Source organism: Arachis stenosperma, chromosome 10 (assembly GCF_014773155.1).
Source record: "Arachis stenosperma cultivar V10309 chromosome 10, arast.V10309.gnm1.PFL2, whole genome shotgun sequence".
In the NCBI taxonomy this organism is placed as follows: domain Eukaryota; kingdom Viridiplantae; phylum Streptophyta; class Magnoliopsida; order Fabales; family Fabaceae; genus Arachis; species Arachis stenosperma.
The window spans coordinates 127,634,421-127,656,431 of NC_080386.1; the positions used below are offsets into that span (position 1 = coordinate 127,634,421).

Genomic DNA, 22,011 nt, shown 5'->3' on the forward strand with positions numbered 1-22,011 from the left:
TTAATTTAATTATGATCATTCAAAAATCATGACTATAATACCATTGCAAGCAGAATAGTGTATAAGTCAAGAAATTTTACAAGAAGTCGTGTTTATCGTTGCAAATAGTATAGCATTTGAATTCAACCTTAATACGGTACCTATGGTAGAAGGTGCTGATGAAGAATTTGAACAACAGATGGACTTACCCGACGAGGTTGTTGTCAGTCAACCAATTCTCGAGAATATGAAAAACCACACTAGTTTTGATGAGGTATGGTAATAAACTATTTTTTTGTGCTTTTATGTGCATTTATAATTATATTGTATACTAACTAAGTTCATACAGATACATTCACACGTACATATATATAACATCCATAATTACATATAACTAACATCTAAAAATTAAATTCATGTTTATTAGATATTACATCTATACACATATTATTTTTTAGTTATTACATATGTAAATATAAAATTAACACAGATGTTTTTTAAATTTTATCATAATTGAATTTAAAAATATCAAATTCTTAAATTAATTTATCAATTAATAAATTTACACGTAATATCTATAAATTCATACACATAACATCCATAATTTCATGTTAATAACATCTATAATTTGTATTCATAATATTTATAATTTCATACCTATAATGTTTATAATTAATATTATCAAATTTTAAACTATACGTCTTATTGTATTTTTCAAATTATTTCATATGTGCACTAATAGGCCATGATTTTAATTATTTTAATATTTTTATTTAATATTCATATGTATGCTTATTTATTAATTTTAATATGAAGAATTAATAATTTTTTTTAAAAAAATATTTTTTAAACTATACGTCTTATTGTATTTTTCAAATTATTTCATATATGCACTAATAGGCCATTATTTTAATTATTTTAATATTTTTATTTAATATTCATATGTATACTTATTTATTAATTTTAATATGAAGAGTTAATAATTTTTTAAAATAATTATTTTTTAATTTTGTTTATATTTTATATTTTATTTTTTATTTTTTAATAGTCTATATGTAAAATATAAGTTGTATAGTAGAAGTTGTTAAAAATTTTTAATTTAATTTCCATATTTTTGCAGAGAATTATTGTATTTTAATGGATAATAATGTGATTGAGTGATGTTAGAGATTTGATTTAGAAGAAAATGAAATTAATTTTGGAAAGAACATTAATGACTCAAAAAATGCAACAAAATAGTAGGTGATAAGGAGAATAAGTGATAAAAAAGTGTATGTCACTTACTTATCAAAAGAATAAAAATTTTTATATAATATTCTTGTATTGTAATTATTTTTTAGCTACCTAACATCACCTATATATATGATTTCATTTTTATTTCCCTTCTTAGAAAGAAGATTCTTAAACTAAACTTCCATAAATAATAACAATGCATGTTATATTAATATTTATTTTATTATCTTTAAATTTTGGTTTTTTTTTTTTTGAAAGGAAGAGCTCAACACAACAAGTGGAGCATATAATCAAACCAAAAGCCACAATTATAAAATTGTACGTTATAAAAAAAGTAAATGATGCCCCATATCATCTTTGGCATTGTCATCAACAACAGAATGGATTCACACCTATCCATTCCTTATAATTCATGAAAGATTGATAGATGATATCGTCAACCCCTTTTTCTATATTTTAAAAAATTCGCCTATTCTTTTTCAGTCAAATATTTTAGATAATAGTATAGAAATATACCATCCACCTCTTGTATGATAACATTGTCCGATGTATATTTTGATTCTTGAAGGGATTAAGTTTCACTCTCTTGTCTTATGACCACGAGGTATACTTTAAAAGGCACTCTAAGTTCAAATCAATAAGTATTTAAAAAATTTATAAAAATTATAGAATATAAAATATTAGAAGTAGGATTAGTAATTTAATCTTATCCGCGAGTTTAAAATTTTATTAAAACTCTATCCTATCCTACTCGCAGGTTGAGAATCTCTCAACCTTAATTCTACCTACATCTTAAAATTCTAAACTCTACCCTACTTTACTCTACCCATAGAAATATTAAAATTTTTCAAAGTAAATATAAAATTCAATTAATCGAATTTTATACATATTAATAATATAAAAAATAAAAAAATAATGCTCTAAATTACTAAATTAACTAACTAGTTTTAGTGGTTGTTCACTTATTATAAGTCATTACATAAAGGAGGTTGTGGATTCAACTCTCACTTCTTTTACTATATACCTATTCGCAGCAGATCGGATAGCTTACCCTACTCAAATAGATTGGATCGGATTAAATACCTGCGGGTAAGATATGAATTGTCAGTCCTAATTAGAAGTAAGAACATAAAATATGATATTAGTTTGTATAAATTCATAAATCTCCCTTTTTGAGAGATAAATAATATTTTAAATTTGAACATTAGATTGATCAAAAATATTAATGTATGTTATGACAGTTTAGTTATAAAAATAGAAATGATAGTTATTAAACTCATCCGTTACATAGCTAAGAATAAATAATATTTAAGGTTTACTTATAATTCATCAGGATGAACAATTAAGTTTGAGTTATAATTCATATTGAGTAACCGATAATAATAATAATAATAATAATAATAATATATTATTATTATTATTATTATTATTATTATTATGGTGAACCTCAAATTTAGTCTTATATCGGTATTTATTTAAAAAATAATTATGCAATGAATTCTATCTACTTAAATTAATTGTAGAAAAAAGACTGTCTGAATCTTAACAAATAATCGAAGAATATTTCTTTGCCAAAATTATTTATTAAATATTGGATGAATAATAAAAATATTATAACATAAATAAGATATCTTGAAAATAAATATACATAAATTATTGTACAATAGAAAAATAAAAAAAATGAGCCAATTATATATCCATATTTTAAGTAATGATATTTGAATTTGCTTGGAGATTTATAGTATCACCGTAAAATCTCCAAATAAATGAATCATTATTTATTTAAGAATAATAGCTATATTGATAGTTATTCAACTACATGCTAGAAAACTATATTAAAATTCATAGGAGTGTTTATGAATCATTAAAATTTATCTCTGCGGTATTTATCTGAATCCGATTCAAAAATTACGGATATGAATCGAATCCGCACACTAATCGAATCGAATTGCAGATTTTGTGTTGGTATCCGCATATCCGATCCGCATATCCACGTATTCGCAAAAATAAAGAAATAAATAAGTAAATATTCTTTTTAGTTTTTATGTTTTATTTCAACTAATAATTATCATATATGTTATATTATTTTATATATGTGTATATGATAAAAGAAAGAAAATATAAAATTTCTCTTCTTACCTCCGCATACACAAATATTCCAAATTCTTAGTGAAAAATTGCTGGTGCAAGGAGTTGCAAGAAACTTCTCAGTTAAATCCATTGGTCAAAGAGTTGACAACAAGGATTAGTCTCGGTGTGGATACACATAGTACCTTCGTACTATCGAAGGAGAAAGCTTTATTCATTAGGGTACTCAGGTATTGGGATCTAACCCATCTTATTTCAATAAAATTTTAAGCACAAAATAGATCAATAGGATTATTTTATTACTTCCGCTGTGTGTTATGAACACTCGTAATCTTTCAAGTTCAAAAGTCGAAAGCAACTCTCGGAGCCATCAAGTATAAAGTTCAAAAGAAGATTTTAAGTTTGAAGAGAAGTTTATTATAATCGATTTTACTCTCAGAGTGATAGAATTATGACATGTGAAATGATAAGATATGTAAAAGTGAAGCAATTGGAATATATAGAATACATATCTTATAAGAAGTCATTATGTATTATAATTTGTAACATTTCACATATTGATATTAATAATGATATTAATAAACTAATAGTTTATTAAAAAAAACTGTAGTTACTAATAAATAGTATAGTTTTTCCATACTTATTTAGAGGTTGTGAGTTTAAATTTCTCTGATTATTACAGACCGAAGAAAACAGCTAATGATAACAACAACAACTGCTTGGTAAGAACGCAACACAAAACAACGTTGTTGTTGTGATTGTATTGTAATATTGTTAGATCAATTTTACTTCTTCTACACCGACCAAACCCAAACACTTTCTGGGTCCGGGGTTCTCTGATCGAATTTTCTGTTTCAATTGTTGTTTGTTTTGGTGTTGTTGGCTGCTTGTTTTTTCTTCTCCTTTTTTTATGGTTCTGTTTTGTTGTTTGCTCTCAACAAATCATCACTTTTTAGGTAAACTCCCTCAACATTCTCTTTGTTAAAATTATTTATCAAATATTGGATGAATAATAAAAATATTGTAACATAAATAAGATATGTTAAAAATAAGCATACATAAATGATTGTAAAATAAAAAAATAAAAAAATGGGCCAATTACCCATATTTCAAATAACATATTTAAATTTGCTTGGTGATTTATAGTATCACCACTAAACGTAAAAGCTCCAAATAAATGAATCATTATTTATTCAAAAATAATGGCTATATTGATAGTTATTCAACTACATTACTTCTATGCTAGAAATCCGTATTGAAATTCACATGACGTTATGGTATTTAATTTATTTTCAAATTCTGTAACAGAAAAATTGAATAATAATTAATAAAATGCATTAAAAATTATAGTTACAAGCTATCATATTTAATAATGCTTTCATAGTTCCTCTAAAATAAGAGCTTATTAGGTATATTAGTTTTCAAGAATTAATATAGCAATAACAAAGGAGAAGGTTAGCTAGAGGCTGATGTATGTATAATAGTGTGGGGTAATCGCTCTATTACAATTTAAAATTTTTTTTAGTAGTATATGATAATAATATTTATTTGTCTCCACTAAATTATTAAATTTGATTCAACAATAATTTTTACTTAATTTTTGGTACTTCATAATTAATTTAAAAATTTCATATTAGATGTCATTAGAATCATCAATTCTCAATTTAAATGAAATTTATGTTTTTTTTCTTAGAAATCAACTCGAAAGAGTGTTATTTATCTTTTTTTTTTATATTAGTTTTAATTTTTTCCTGTAACTACATCAATTGAAAGAACTTTTTTTAACTATGAATTTCAATAAGAATTGACTTCTAATTGTATAAGAAGTAAATTTTTAAATAAGTATTTACTTATATATATGTAAAAGAAATATTACACATCCAAGTCTTTTTATGAACTAAGTCTAATAAAGTTAAACAATAAAACTTAAAATAATATTAGTCATAACTGATTTTTATTATCTTAGGCAAGTTTGATTGGACTTGGTTAACAAAAAATATGAATATGTAACATTATCCTATATAAAAAAACAGATATTTAAAAGAGTAAAGTATATTTTTTGTTCCTGAAATTTGGCAAAAGTTTTAAAAATACCCCTAATTTTTATTTTGTTTCAATTTTGTCTCAAAAGTTTTCGATTGCATCAAATATATTCTCGGAGGCTAAATTTTCGAAAGATTTAAGACCAATATAACAATAGTGCATGGAAATTATGCTTGATTTGCTTGTATTGAGGGGTTGTTCTTATGAAATTGTTGTTGAATCGATATTAAATTTTTTGAAAAATTAGGAGTATATTTTATGCAAATCGAAAACTTTTGAGACAAAATTGAAACAAAATAAAACTTAGGGATATTTTTAAAACTTTTGTCAAACTTTAAGAACAAAAAATATACTTTACTCTATTTATAAATGATTATTTTAGTGTTTTAATTTGTAAAATTAGATATTATAAAACTAATCATATTATATTTACATTGAAAATAACTATCTGTGTATATATATTGAAATAAAAAATACACATTAAAAATAAATTAAATAATACATATATTTATATACAAATACATAATGTTTAATAAATAATTTGATAACTAATTTTTATGTACTCATAATATTTTTATTATAAAAATTATTATATATATATATATATTTTTTTTGTCCCACTATCAAATTTTTTTAGATCCGTTACTAAGGTTAGCCATAGTCTTATGAAAGATATAAAATATAGAAAAATAATATTTGGTAGAATATATGTAGTTATTTTTGAATTAATTGATGATAACTGAATTTGTTTTTTGGATTGGTAGAAAATCAAGTTTTATACTCTAATTAATTGATAGTCGATTTTGTTGGCGGAGTGATAGACTACTCATGCAAGGATGGGGTGAGCCACTGCACGCCAAGTGTTCCTGCCATATTAGCAAGTGTGAAAATAGGAGTGTTCCACAGGAGAATCTTGGAGCAGCCCGCAAATGCAGGTGCAAAGTCAAGAACTATGCTAGCACCGACTGTGGGTGCCATCGCCTTCGCATAGGTGTAGTAATTGAGTTCTAGTCAAAGTGAAGCAATTTAAATACATAGAGTATATATTTTATAAGAAGTCATTATGTATTAAAATGTGTAATATTGCACAGATACTAAACATTATACATATTGGAATCCAAGACAAATATTTGAGATTCTCCTCCATAATTCAAAAGTTGAAAAAAAAAATTGGTTATAATCAATTTTGTTTCGAGAGTGATAGAAAATCGAATTTTGCTCTTGAATTGATTGATTATGACTAGGGGTGTTTGCGATGCGATTTGGTTCGTTTTAAGGGAAAAAGTCATCCGATTCGAACGCTTAATTTATGTGCGGTGCGATTTGGATTGGATGAACTTTTTTTGGAAATCCGATCCGATCCCAATATAAGCACTTTGGATCGGTTTGGATTTACAATTTTTTAGTTAAAAAAATTAAATACATATAACAAGTCTCAATATCAAATTTTAAATAACCAACAATAAAATAACAAGTCTTAATAATATCTTAAAAAGCCAACGATAACATCACAATAGAAATAAAATTATAGTTAGTTAAAATAAATAAATAAATAATATTTTGAACATAAAATATTTATTAAATAATAATAATACAGAAATAATAGAAAAATGTATAACAAATTGAACATGTTATAAGTATAATTGTAAATATAATAATAAAATAATAATTTATAGCACATTGTGCGGTTTGGATTGGATTGGATCGGTTATGAAAAATAAATCCGAAATCCAATCTAATCCAGCGATTTGCAAAAAAAAGAATCCAATCAAATCCGAATTAGTGTGATTTTAATCGGTTTTCGGTTTGAATTAGATTGGATGAACGGTTTAATTTGGATCTGTTTGGATTTGAATACCCCTAATTATGACAAGGGAAGCAATTCGAATACATAGAGATAGAATACATATCTTATAAAAAGTCACTGTTTATTAAAATTTAAATTTGTAATATTACGTAAATGTTTGTGCATGTTGGAGCCAAGACAAATATACTTGAGGCTGCCCTAGTTCAAAAGCCAAAAAATGCAACTTTCAGAGCCATCAATAATAAAGTTCATAATTATGGGTTAGAAGAGAAATTTGTTATCTTCGGGAGGCAGACACGCTCTTGAGAGCAGTGAGTAAAGCAATCCCTGTATATACTCTATCTTGCTTTAAACTTGCCCAAAGAACAAAAAGAGCAGTTATTTACAAAGCAAGACTACTTCTCACAGCTCAGGGCTCGGAAGGAGCACAAGGGAGAGGTGTCCAAACACCCTGCTGAGGGCTCTCCTAAGCAGGCAATATGTGGTAAATCTTACCTCTAAATTCTCTCTGTTTTCCTTTGATTTCTTATTCATTCCGTTAACTTCCTGATATGAGTATCATCCTCTCAATTTCCAAATTCAAAGCAATTGTCCTGTTTGTTTAAGTTGCGAATCATTTTGAAACTTTATCATATCAATGATAATATCATTGTCTACTTTTATACCACTTTACCCATTTATTTCTAATGCAAAATATCAGATAATTTCACATATCAGCTAATTAGAAAAGAAAACTCAAATACGGGCAGCAACAAAGTAAATGTAATATATAAGCTTTGCTGAGTGGAACACCATGGAAGCAACTTGCAAGAATAGCACTCTAAAAGCTGAACAGCAGTTTCAAAAGACCTTGAATTTGTACTCGCCTGCATGAACCAAGCCAGAGAGTTACAGGCCAAAATCCAAAAGTAAAGCTCACAGTATTATTTAAGGGATTAACATGCACAAATGTTTTTTTGGTAAAAAAACATGCACAAATAAACCCCTGGACTTTTAAACTGAAAGCTCACATGGCATTCTGCCCCCTTCCCATCTCAAAGGTCTCGGGCTCAACTCCTACCAATTGCAACCGAGGAGAAAAAAATGGAAACTACAGCTCCTGTCAGCCCTTGAAGAACGGTCAGCATATTTTTCTTTCAAGTCATGCCTATCTCCGATAATGCTTTTACTTTGAGTGAAAGAGGTAGATTAATATCATTGATAGAAAGCAATTCTGCAGCTTTCTCTACAACCAAATTCTTACACACCATATGCAAGAATGAATCAAGGGAATGAGAAGAAGATTGTCATAACTGGTTTCCACTTTTACAAAGAACAATATCTAGCAAATACCCATAGATAATTTCTTGTCATAAATAAAGATTCTCATCATACTAGACATTTAAGTGTTGAGTATTTATTTTCCCAGCCTGAAAATTTCATGGCAGTTACACTAAAGATAAAGACATCTTAAGATTGAGGCCTTTAATCCCTTACCAAGAACATAAGGTATCGTAGAAAGAAATCGTATTAAATGTATATATAAACAATATACCAAAACCACTTAACTGTGACACTAAAAAGCATAAAAAAAATATTACTCTCTAATATGTAGGTGTTCCTCGCAAATGTCTTCAATCTTAGCCTTTGATTTACATTCTGAAACAATTGAGGTCCCATGTGGACAAAATCCTTCGAATCATCATAGTAAAAAAAATAAAATAGAAGAACTAATACACAATAATGAATCACAGAAACTTTCATAGCAAAACTAAGACCCCAACCTCCTATTAGAGTAAATCCCAACAGATACTGAATAAATTGAAGGAAACCCAGTCTACAGTTAATACTTTCAAATCAATTGTCACATTGCGTAATCATTGGGATCCCTAACCATCTGCAATGGAACTTCTTCCATAACCCCCGCATCATCCGACAACATAATCGAAGAAAAATTTTCCAAAAATTTCAAAAAAACGAGAAAATTCCATATAAGCTATGGCTCCACTAAAATTCATGTCTTATAGATAGATAAATAGATTACTATCTGGCGTTTAGAACCAACAGTGGCAAGTTTCCAATAGTACTACTACCACCATTGCTATGCATTGGAAACAATTTTTGTACCGAAGTTTCTGTCTTTAGAATAACTACTACAAAACAAGTGATTAAGAGTGATAACAGCGATTTCAACAAAAAAACAAAGGTTTATAATATAACAATTGCCACCGGCAAGCAGAATATCGCAGAATTAGTTCATATGAAAAAATGTGATCATTATTTGGGGGGAACATAAGGGTAACGGGAACGGGCAGGAAAAGAATTACAAGATTTTGGGAATCAAGAATCCTTTTGAGTGTTCTGGAGCTGCTGCTGGCGCAACAATTCTTCTCTGACTCTTCTGATCTCAGCTTCCTTCTCCTGTCTTTCCTTCTGCAATTTAGGGTTTCGAAACATAAACATAAAACGGAAATAGAAAGAGTATAAGTGAAATTGGAAATGCCAAAGTGGTGAGAGTTAGAAAACATAGAGAAAAATGGAGAAGAAAGGGAAAGGAGAGAAGGAGAACCTTTTCGTCCTGATGAAGTGCGATCCAGACATGGACCCTGTCCATGGACTGCCAGAAGATGAATGCTCCAAGAGTCATAGCAAAATACGTGGCCACTTTCACCATCCTTTCTTCTTTCTCCTTTCTCTGAGCTTCGATTCACTCGCACCTTCTTCTCACTTTTGGGAATTGCTATCCTTCCGTTCCCTTCAACTCTGCCTATTAAGAAAGATCGTCAAATTTCATTCTACCCTTCGGCACTGACGTCATCTGTCTTTCCCTTTCCGGGACTCGCCTCTCCTGCGGCCCAAATTCTATTTATTGGGCTACATCCATCCATATATTCATTTCTTTAGAACCATTTTTCTCTCTTTTCTTATTTAGACCCAAACCAAACAAAATATATCATAGTTTACAAAAAATTAAAGACTATAGTTCTCGTTTAGTTCCTAATATTTAGTCAAAGTTTTACTTTCATTTTTAATATTTAGAACATTCTATTTTTATTTTAAATATTTCATTTCATTTTATTTAAGTTTTTTAGTTAAAATTAAATTTTTTTTCGAAAAATACTTTTTAATTTCTATTATTATCTTGTATCTTTATATTATTCTCTCATTTTTATTTCTAAATAATTATAATTACTATCATGACTACTATAATTATAATTTTTGTTATTGTTTAAAAAATATAATAAAAAAAGAGTTTTTTTTAATTTAATTTTGACCAAATAACTAAAATATAATAAAATAAAATATTTAAAATAACAATAACAGGTTTAAAATATTAAAAATAAAATTAAAACTTAATTTAAATATTAAAGACTAAAATAATACTTTGTTTTAAATTAAGAAAACGACACACAGATGCACTAAGCATATTAAAAGTTTGATTTTAATACTATAATATTAGTTTCTTCAATCATCATTGCTCCCATATATTAGAGATTCTTTCATATTAAATTATTTTAAGTTGTTATAAAATATTTTTATAAGCCCAATATAAAGAACTAGATTTAAAAGTATGAGAAATTTCAATGAATTTATTTGATAATTAAAGTGTTCTCGGATTTTAAAAATATCGTTACAAAGAAAACACTAATTCTTTATCATTTGTTATTAAGGTTGGTAATTAGTAGGATATGGTAGAGTTTAGGTTCTACCCTAATCCTATTCGTAAATTAAAATTTTTTTTAAAAATTTTATTCTATTTTATTTATGAGCTTGAGAATTTCTTAATTCTAATCTTACTTGTTTCATAAAGTTCTAAATTCTATCCTATCTGATCTTACCCGTAAAAAAATAAAAAATTTTTAAACAAATATAAAATTCAACCATTTCAAATTTCATATATATTAATAAAATAAAAAAAAATCAAATTAAAATTTTAAAAAATTTAAAAAAATCCAACATAAAATTATAAATAATATGATTATCAACTAACTTAGTGATTATTTCAAGTTTTTATAAGAGAATCATAATCACTTTCTTCACTACATACATAACTTTTATATATATATATTATATAATATATTAGGAGTGCAGGTAGAATAGGGTAGGGTATACCCTAAACCCGTACCCTATGAGCAGGCAAATTCGCATCGCACCGTACCCTACCCTACCCACAGTGGATCGGTTGACAACCCTACTTGAACGGATTGGGTACCCGCGAGTAGGGTATATATTAGGAGTCCTGCTTGTTATAATACTTAATAACTCAATTTTATGAGGTTAATTACTATATTGTAATCATCATTCTATTATTGAAGAGAATGTTATATATAAATTCAAAAGAGAGTAGTGTTAGGAGATGAGCAGATTTTGTGATTTACAGTTATTAATTAATCATCAATAGTATTTTTAATAGTGTGAAATTTTATCTAATAATAAAAAATTACTCTTTTTTTTGTCGGCTAAGTACAGGACAAATTTTAATAAAAGTACTGGCTCTCTAAACTTTCTCTTCAAAAAATGAATTTCATAAGAATAACAACTCATTTTTCTAGGTCAACTTAATTTAAAAGACAACTTATTAATACAGTACTAGCATAAACGGATGATAATGACAATTGTAACAGAGTGTTAAATAAATTTGAGAGACAAAATTAGACATTATCTCTAATTTAAATATAAATAAATACATAAAAATATTAATTATCTAACGAGTTTTATTGTATAAAACTGTAAAACGATGAAGTGGATGCAGATATATAGTGTAGATTCCACTTACACGTAGAAAGACAGAGAAAGACAAAGTGCATTTATCTCTCAACATTAAAGAAAGAAGGAAGAAGCACAAAGACACGCAAACTCATTACCATTTCTTCCTTCTTGTTTCTCTAATAAAGAGAAACAACTGGTGTGAAGGAAAGCATGCAAAGAAGCAGCATCATCATGATGAAACTCTACCAACATTCTGCACATGATGGAGACTCTAGTAGCGGTAGTAGTTTCATTGATTCTAGAACAACCGTCATGATTAAGAACATACCCAATAAGTACAGGTAAATTTAATTATATTATCTATGATTGCCAATTTCATAAATATATTAAAGTTTTACAAACTTCTTTATTGAACCATATTCTCAAACATCTTACAAACTTTTTTATTATAAAATAGTTTTATTTGCATAAGTCCATTAGCTAGGTGCCTAATTAGTAAGATGACACCCTTATATGCAGTCCATTAGGTGCTGAAACTCGAGGAAATTTCACTAGTTTATCATCTCCTGCTGCTTCCCACCTGCAATCAAAATTAAATATAAGATGCGAGAAAACACCATAAAATAATATTACTATAAAGTTTCAAAACTGACAAAGTTGTTCATATTGATGGCAATAGATGAAGAATAATAGTTGTATAATATATTTATGAGCTACAACGGTCAAAAATAAATACATTAGAAACTAAAGGGACTCAAATTTGTATATCTCTATACTTTATTTTGTGTAATTGGATATGGCGTTTCCTTTTATTTTATAATTCAACATAAAATCTTTATTTTCCTTTTTAAATGTAATTTTAAAGTTTTTCTTAAATTCTACGAGTGAAGGTTTGTTGTTCTATAAAAGAAAATGACAATTTTAACCATTGACTTAAGAAAGAAAATTTTTAAAAAGTATAATTGTTTTTTGGGTAAAGTATACTTTTTGTTCCTAAAGTTTGACAAAAGTTTTAAAAATACCTCTAAGTTTTATTTTGTTTTAATTTTGTCCCAAAAATTTTCGATTTGTATCAAATATATCCTTGACGGCTAAATTTTCAAAAAAAAAATTAAGACCAATCTAACAATAATGCATAAAAATTATGCTTGATTTGCTTGTATTGAAGATTGTTCTTATGAAATTGTTGTTGAATTTTATCTTAAATTTTTTAAAAAATTAGCCGTCAAGAATATATTTGATACAAATAAAAAAATTTTGGGACAAAATGAAAACAAAATAAAATTTAGGAATATTTTTAAAATTTTTGTCAAACTTCAGAGACAAAAAAATATACTTTATCCTTATTTCTTTTATGATATAACTTCTTTCTTCGATACTCATTCGTATATTTCTTTAATCTATTTGTGGAAAAAAATTAACTAGTAATTAACTATCATATAGAATATTTGATACTCAAAAGAAATATTAAATTAAACTATCGTAGAAAAATGTTTGATTATGATATGTTTAATTGTTTTGATAACTAATTACTTTATTAAAAAATATATGAAACATATATAAATCTACACAAATATAGTAAAAAAAAAATCTACACAAGTATTGACTTTTTGTGTCTATGAAATTTTTTTTCTATTATTTTGTTTTATAAAAAATAGAAGATAAGTAAAGAAAAACAACTCTGTGAATGCAAATAGCTAAACTGACTATTCTCTAATAAGGGAATATAATTTTATTAGGTCAGAATATAAGCATATTGATTAGGAAAATTAGTCACCTGTATCTAGTTACAAGATAGTGCAAGAAAGTTGAAATTTCAGCTATCCCCAAATCTTTCCCTGGACACAATCTTGTACCTCGTCCAAATACCAAGAAGTGGTTTTTTGACTCTAGGCTCTGATCCTGCAATTTTCAAACTTAATGATATTAATATATGTTTGATAAGCAACAATAGACAAATTAGTAAGAGAAGGAGTCAGTTGGTACTAAGTACTAACCTGCAGCCATCTCCATGGGTTGAACTTTAGTGGCTCCGGATATAGAAAAGGGTCATAATTTATCTCTCTTATGAACACATATATCTTCCACCCTTTGGGAATCAAATAACCTGAAAAAAAAAAATGTGGCTAATTAAGCTTTAGTTTATGAACTACGAATACTTTATTGATTTGTCGTATTTACGTATCAAACACATTTTAGACATAATATTTATTAATATTCATTGAACATGTACGTTTTTAAATACAATTAGATACACTTAAATACCATTTAATTCCACATCTTGAATGGTTTTTCTTAGGACGCCATTAACTATTGTGGCCAATCTAGCAGTCTCAAAAATGACCTGCACAATGCAAAAAAGAAAATATCAAAACCCTTCTAATCATAAACAATTTCTTTTTTATAGCAATGATAGTTATGAGTTTTTCAAAAAAAAAATCACAAATAAATCTATAGCAATGTTATGTGATGCACTCATTACATGTATTTACACATAAAAAATATATAATAATTTACTATTATATTTATTAAAATTTGTATACATAGATCAATATAATTTTTATTTATTAAAAACAATTTAATATATGTACTTGCCAAATGATAATAACTAAAATTACTAAAAAGTGCTGCACCTAGAAATTTTATAAACCTTTGTGAACATTCAATTACAATATAGTATAAAAATATTACCGCGCGAGTAAACCTCATTGACTTGAGATCGTTGAAATCAATTGGTTCGTCTGGTTTTTTCCTTTGTCTAATGGCCAAATGCTCTTCCTGAAAAAACCAGAAATTTCATCAGTGTCACAAAGTAAAAGTAAATGAAATGAAATGAATAATGAAACTGCAAATTATTTATTATTATTATGGAGACTGACTCTGAGTTCTTCAAGTGCTTTGGGATGGTCCTGAAGATACTTCACTGCCATCATTGAAGTGGCTGAAACAGTTTCATAACCAGAATACATAACTGCAATCAGTAGATCAATGATTTCTTCATCGCTTAGTTTCTGTCTACTTTCATCATCATTTCCCATTAATACTCCAAGCATGTCTCGGTGTGTTTCTTGGGATTTTCTTCTTTCCTCTATTACCTCACGCAGAATGCTCACAAGAGCTTTCCTTGCCTGCAACAAAGTCTTCGTTACTTATAATTATTTAGGATAAAATGTATTTTTTATCCTTAAAGTTTCGCAAAAATTTTAAAAATATTCATAAGTTTTATTTTGTTCTAATTTTGGCTCAAAAATTTTTTATTTGCCTTAAATATATCTTTGACAGCTAAATTTTTAAAAAATTTAAGACTAATACAGCAATAACGCACGCATGATAATTATCTCTGATTTGCTTATATTAATGGTTGTTCTTGTAAAATTGTTATTGAATTGGTCCTAAATTTTTTGAAAAATTAGCCGTGTGCGATATATTTAATGCAAATCGAAAACATTTCGGACAAAATTAAAACAAAAAAAAACTTAAAAGTATTTTAAAATTTTTTAGCAAACTTCAATAATAAAAAATATATGTATCCAATTATTTATTAAAAAAAAAGAGCTCTAGAACATATTTTCATACAGAAGAAACAAAAAATACTCAAACAAAGGAGTAACAAAATAAAAGTTAATAGTCAATTTCGTCCCTAAAAGATAGCCCGATCTCCATTATTTTCGTCCCCGAAAGTCAAAATCGTCCTCCAAAGATACCTTAACTGATCACGTTCGTCCTTCCATCATTTCCCTAACTGAGTTGGCAAATGTCCGCTGACGTGCGCCGTTAACTGTCAAGGTGGCAAACGCCAGGCTGTAGCATGTTGTTGATGACAAGATAACTCTTGTTTAAGATGTCAAATTAGTCCCTTGAATGGATAAACTCTAATCATAATTTGAACGATAAATACATCGTCGTGAACACTTTCGCTGGCAGTAGAGGTAAGTAGGAGCCGTAATCCCTGGCTGGCTGACTGGATGGAGATAGAAAATGGTGGTTGTGGTGGCGGTTTGTCACATGCATCGCACGACAGATAAGCCAACCCCTTTACCACATCCAAGATTATGCTCTTCCTTTGAGGCCAAGCCAGCGATTTCTTCAACTTTTGCTGCTCACTCACCATAAATGGTCTTCAAGGTTTCCATTCGGCATCTAATCATAAACCAAAAACCTCTGGCTTCCCCTGTCAATAAATTTTTCATCATCATCATCCACTACACAACAGCCTTGAAGAGGCACCGAATTCTGGTGCTTCAGGTTGCTAATAATCTCCACCTCATTACAAAACTCCACATCCCCTTGAAAATCAGATTCCAAGATCCTCTTAACCGCCACGACTGAACCATCAGACAAAACTCCCTTGAAAACAAGTCCAAATCCACCCCTGCCAATGAAATTCTTGGTTGAAAATTTATTAGTAGCCTTCTCAAACTCATCAATCTTGAACCAAATAGATCCCGTATTCGGCCTCAACCTACGCCTATTCCCTTGTTCCTCAGGATCAAAATCAAATTCATCATCATTAAGCTTCTTCCTCCTAACCTTCCTATCATACCAAACATAAATCCCTAATAAACAAGACATAACTAACAAAGCAACACCAGCACCAGTTAACCCAAAAATCAAACCCTGGTGATTTTTTCCACCAGAATCACCACCCTGTGAGTAAAGTGACATACCAAAGATGCAACTCATGGCACCATTGCTTTCAGGTCCATACTGATCCACAAATGCAACAACATATAGAATAGTAAATTTGAAACAATTTTCAGAGTGAGAAGCATTACCATCAATGGAAACAAGTTTATGCTACACCTGAAATTCCGCAGTAAAACACACATCACATAGCGAAAGATCGGTGAGATCTTGTTTGCAACTAGTATCAAGAGGCGTGATTTGACCAAACTTCTTGTCCCAATCTTTTAGGATTTCAATTCTTGCGCAGACGTTTCGGGACATGACGAACTGGTGAGGGTCAAAGCACAAGTCAACGAGGTTATTTTGGAGAGACAAGGAATTGAGCTGAGACTGGAAATCATGGATGCATGAGGTTGAGGTTTCAAGGTTTGGGAGGTTAAAATTTGTAGTTGCTTTAAGGTACTGCGCAAACCCTATTCCGATTAGAGATAAGAGCAAGGTGCAACAGCTGCTCAAGTTTGATGATAAAAAGTGGAAATTCTCACATACTGAAGGGTTCCATGGAACTCTCTTAACATAGCTGAAGTCGATGGGGCATGTTGAAGGAGAAGAAGGAGAAGGTGAAGGTGAAGGTGCTGCCATGGTGAAAGACAGAGCGATGGTTGATATCACACGGGGGTAATGCATTGTGACGTTTGAATCCCTCCTCTGAAGACAAAACGGCGACGTTTCCACCCTAGTAGCGCTTTCTACCGAAACGACGTCGTTTTTGTTCTCTGCCACCTTGGCAGTTAACGGCCCACGTCAGCGGACGTTTGCCAATTCAGCTAGGGAGATGACGGAAGGACGAACGTGATTAGGTAAGGTATCTTTGGAGGACGATTTTGATTAATTTTGACTTTCGGGGACGAAAATGGAGATCGAGGTATCTTTTAGGGACGAAATTAACTATTAACTCAACAAATAAAAAGATAGGCAAAGATCAAACCTGACATCCGCGACGATACTTCGTTCCCGGAAGGTCAATAGGTAGAGAAATGGTTCCTGAAACCATTTTAAAGTACTCCGGCATGATTGAATCTGATATTCTGCTTGATTCCATGCTTACAACCATCATGAGTGATAAAAGGAACGTCATCTGTTCATAAAAGTTTGAGAAAGAATTATATTGTAGAAAATGTCTCACGCATATAAAATACTCATTTCTTTTAAGTTATGTGCAGCTAGGATGAGTAACCTTAAAATGTACAATTAATATTGCTTACAACTTTTTAAATAAGAATATGAGTTTAATTTTGACGCGATCACATCTGTTCTTTAAGATGATGGTAATTTATATCTTTAATGAAAAAATAGTTATTTTTACTGTTCTAACATTACGTAATTAGATATACATGTAAAATTATTTTTGTATCAATTAAATTTTAAGAATAACAGTGATAATAATAATAATAATAATAATAATAATAATAATAATAATAATAATAATAATAATAGAAAGCAACCTCTTTGGTTTTGCTTTGAATGTCGAGGACTTGATTGTCCCAATTGCTAAGGTGGGATCTCATGAAGTGGTCAATTTTTGTCAAAAGCTGATCTCTGACCATGGTGGGACCAATAATGGAAAGCAAGGCACCTCTCAAGTACTTGTGAGTGGAGCCATGAACGGCTGCAATGTTGCAGTTTCCCAAGATGTCTACCATGGATTTAGGGTATCCTGGAACAATCCCTTTTGATTCATTCATTAGAATGTATCTATTGAGCTCTTCATCCATTGATATAATTGTAGGAGATCCCAATATGTGTGATTTGAAAAAACTGCCATACCTGCCATTCATTATTCACAACCAAAAGAATAAGAACAAAAAAAATTGGTTAATAGAAGATAAAAATGATCAAAAGTAAACCATGGGGTAAAAAAGTACATGCATGAAAAGTGGTTTACTTCACACCCCAAGTAGAGACAGTAGAGTGTGTTTGGCAATGTTTTTCTTTAGTCTCTCATTTATAGTTGATAACTTTTGATTAGTTCAAAAAACTTCATCAAAGTAATAAACCCTGCTTTCCAGTACTTTGGACACCAATAAAAATAAACATGAAACAAGCCAACCCAACTAACTTCAAACACTACAACAAAATTTATTTTTATTAAAAAGTTTTTAATAGGAATAACATAATAATCATTGTATATCTTATTTAACTTATATTTTTATAGTAATTATATATTTATCGTTATTATTATATATTATAGTGGCAATAATATATTTTCTGCGATTATTAAAAAGGTCTTTATTGGCAATTGCTACTAAAACCTTTTAGCAATAAAACATAAGACGTTCAATATTAGGGGTAGCAAACAAATTGGCCGCCTCGCACCATCCACCCCGCCAAAAGTCCGTTCGACCTAGTGAGGCGATCTCAAATTTCTCCATCGTCCTGCCTAATGGCTGGTTGATAGGTTAAGCTTGCCAATTCTCTTTTTTTATTGATTTTTATTAATAAATTATTAAATATTAAATAATATATAATTTCACAACTATTTCAATAAATTTATAATTTCTAAAGATATAAAAAAATTATAATTTTTAAATTCACAAACATTAAAGTTTTTATAATTCTAAATATGTAATAAACATAATCATTAACCAAATTTTTTGAAACAAAAATAAAACCAGCATCTTAAAAAGTAAAACAAACATTGTCCAAAATATATAATTAAACATAGAAAATAATCCAAATTATAACTTAGAACATCTTCAATTATCATCTTCAATTACAAAAAAAAAAGAGTCCGACAGAAAGTCCGCCCCACTCTACCAAAATCTAGCAAAGCCAGCAGATTAGACAGATTTTTTAATTAAGACAATTTCAAATTTCCAGCCCAACACGTCTTTTTGGCAAGTTATGCGAGTTAACCGGCGGATTTTGACCCGTTTGCCACCCTATCTAATATCCAATTATCGATAAATATATCAACAACTATTTTTATTAATCGGCTAGTAATAAAAAAATATACGCTAATTGCAAAATATTTTCATGCTCATTGGAATTAAAATGTTGTTAAAATTAAATATTTTATATTTTGATAATACTCTTTTTATTTTTTAAATTAAAAAATGGTGTTACATAATAAAAATTATTATTTTAATTTTAAGTATTCTAACATGTCCCACAAGAATTTGTAATTATTTTACTTATATATGAGTATATATAATAGATAGCCCTATTAGTTTAATTACTTGCCCCATTATTAAAATTATTTTAAATTTACTTTTATTTTAAATTTTACAATATAATTTTTATAGATAAATTTTAGTGACTTATTTGTTGTTTAATTATTTAGTTTTAACAAAAAAAATACAATGATCAATCTTTAAAAAAATACAATAATCTTATGTTTTTCTTAAAAAAATGGCTTCTTTTAATTAAAGATAATAAAAAAATAAAAATTAAATATACTATTTTTAAATTCAAATAAGATACAAAAAATTTAATTGTACGAAAAATTATTATTATCATAGCAAAGAAAGTAAATATTCTTAATATTGTACTAAAGAAAATAAATTCAATATACTATTGTTGGTTTTGTATAAATATTATTAAAATTATTATTTAATATTTTTATAATGTAAACCGTGAAAAAATTAATTATAATTTTATTTTTTAATCAAATGGAATTAATCACTATATTTTGATATATTAAAAGACATGTTTTAAATTAATATATACAATTATATTCCGTTATACATGTGTACATGTATGCATATATGTGTAAAATTTTTATTCTCGATTAAAATTTTTGGATCCGTCGTACATGCACTCATATAAATTAAAAAGAGCAATGCTAGGGGCCAGTAATTTTTGTGATTGTTAGCCATCAACTAGCCATCAATGATGATTTGATGGTGTGAGATTGGTGTGAGATTTCATCCAATGGCTCACCTTCCTCTACTAGTTACATGCTGGCCAAAATTCAATAAAACTGCTGCCCCCTAAACTTTTCCAATTAAAAAATCCTACAAACCACATGATCTTAAAAGAAAAAGGTGCAAAAAATGTTGATCAGACCACCTATTTTCACCACATTATGCAAGTGAACATGAATTAATTTAGTTTAATTTTAATTGTTACCTTGCTCTTTTGTTTTTCATGAAGTTAGGACCTTGTTTAAGAAACTCAGATGTTTCTCCAAAAAGTGGCCACCCCATTGTACCTGGTGGCAAACCTTTATTCTTTTTCACGTACCTCACTTCATTCCATCTCAAGAGAGCAGAGAAAAAACAGAACAAGAACAAAACACCACCAACAATTGCAATGAATGTAAAAGCCATCTGGTGCTTTTCTTTCTTTCTAAAAGTTGTTAGCAAAAGGCTCAAAACAGAGAGAATAAAAATAAAAGGTACAAGCCTCGCTTTAAAAAGAGAAAAAACCAGAAAAAAAGGGAAAACAATAATGTTATACAAATAAATTAAGATAAATGATTTAGTTAACCATATATTTTAAGAGTATAATAATATAAATTTTAAAATTTTTAATTCATTAGAAATATAAAAGAAAAACTTATTTTTACAATAATTTTTAATAAAAAATTTATTATTCTCTTAACTAATGTCTTTAAAAAAAATTAGCTAATTTGTGTCTTGAGAGCATGTTTGAAACATGCAATAATAATTTTTTTTAAGGTTTTAATGTACTGAAAATACAAAAAAAAAAACTATTTTAAATAATTTTTATAAAATATTGTTATGGCGTTTTTAATCTATGTCCTTAAAACATAAATTAGTTAAAAAAAAAAAGGATTGCCGCCTTATTTGTGAAGAATTATTTTTTTGTATCGAATTTAATTTTGTAAAACCTAGCACATCATTAATTAAAAGATCTAGAATTTAATTTAATTTTGGTATCTTACTATTTTTCTCTTTCAGTGAGAAAAATGAGGGTTGGTACCTATTTTTCTCTTCCAGTGAGGAAAATGAGGGTTGGTAGAAACAATGCTAATTGATAATCTGTTAAATGAGTTGGCAATGTAAATATTTTGACTATTATTATCTTATACTCTAAGAAGATTCTAAAACCTACAATCTCACTGTAGATTTATAGATTAATGGTCGAATTAGTTCTTAAAAGATAGATTATTTTCTAAATTTATTTTTTAAAAAAATTTATTAATTAAATTAATCTTTTAAATATTACAAATTAAATATTTTTGCCTTTCTACCACTTAATTAATAGTTTTTTGTCAATAATTAATTATATAAAATATTAACTGATAGTATACATGACACTTATTATATCTAATTAAACGCTAAACAAATATGTTTACGAAAATCTATTAATCATGTTTATTTTCTAATTACATAAATCATAATTTTAATATTAACCTAATGATATTAAATTAATTAATTTTCATAAATATATTTATTTAATATTTAATTATATATTATAAGTATCATGTATAATATGAGTTAATATGTCATTAATCGTTAACGAAAATTATTAATCGAGTAAAAGAAGTAAAAGAATAATTAATTTATAATATTTAAAAA

General features: G+C 28.0%; 2 protein-coding genes across 5 annotated transcripts; both read right to left on the reverse strand.

Annotated features, from left to right (window-relative positions):
• Positions 1-7,806: 7,806 nt before the first annotated feature.
• On the reverse strand, positions 7,807-9,957 carry LOC130954890 (uncharacterized). 3 transcript variants are annotated; one of them, XR_009076469.1, is made up of 3 exons: positions 9,699-9,935; positions 8,161-9,562; positions 7,807-8,016 (listed from the first exon to the last, which is right to left on the reverse strand). XR_009076469.1 is itself a non-coding variant. In XM_057881664.1 (2 exons), the coding sequence occupies exons 1-2, from the start codon at positions 9,801-9,803 to the stop codon at positions 9,470-9,472; spliced, it is 198 nt and encodes a 65-aa protein (XP_057737647.1). In that variant the 5' UTR covers positions 9,804-9,957; the 3' UTR covers positions 9,317-9,469. The 3 variants fall into 3 exon arrangements, 1 of the variants encoding a protein (XP_057737647.1); XR_009076470.1 differs by lacking the exon at positions 7,807-8,016 and having other exon boundaries at positions 8,374-8,388; positions 8,731-9,562; XM_057881664.1 differs by lacking the exon at positions 7,807-8,016 and having other exon boundaries at positions 9,317-9,562; positions 9,699-9,957.
• A 2,374-nt stretch (positions 9,958-12,331) lies between these two features.
• On the reverse strand, positions 12,332-20,796 carry LOC130958050 (cytochrome P450 85A-like). 2 transcript variants are annotated; one of them, XM_057884938.1, is made up of 9 exons: positions 20,597-20,796; positions 17,971-18,292; positions 17,454-17,603; positions 14,719-14,967; positions 14,531-14,617; positions 14,105-14,183; positions 13,837-13,946; positions 13,617-13,735; positions 12,332-12,419 (listed from the first exon to the last, which is right to left on the reverse strand). In XM_057884938.1, exons 1-9 carry the CDS (start codon positions 20,794-20,796, stop codon positions 12,332-12,334), a joined length of 1,404 nt encoding a protein of 467 aa, XP_057740921.1. The 2 variants fall into 2 exon arrangements, with proteins under 2 accessions (XP_057740921.1, XP_057740920.1); XM_057884937.1 differs by having other exon boundaries at positions 13,617-13,741.
• Between the last annotated feature and the right edge of the window lie 1,215 nt (positions 20,797-22,011).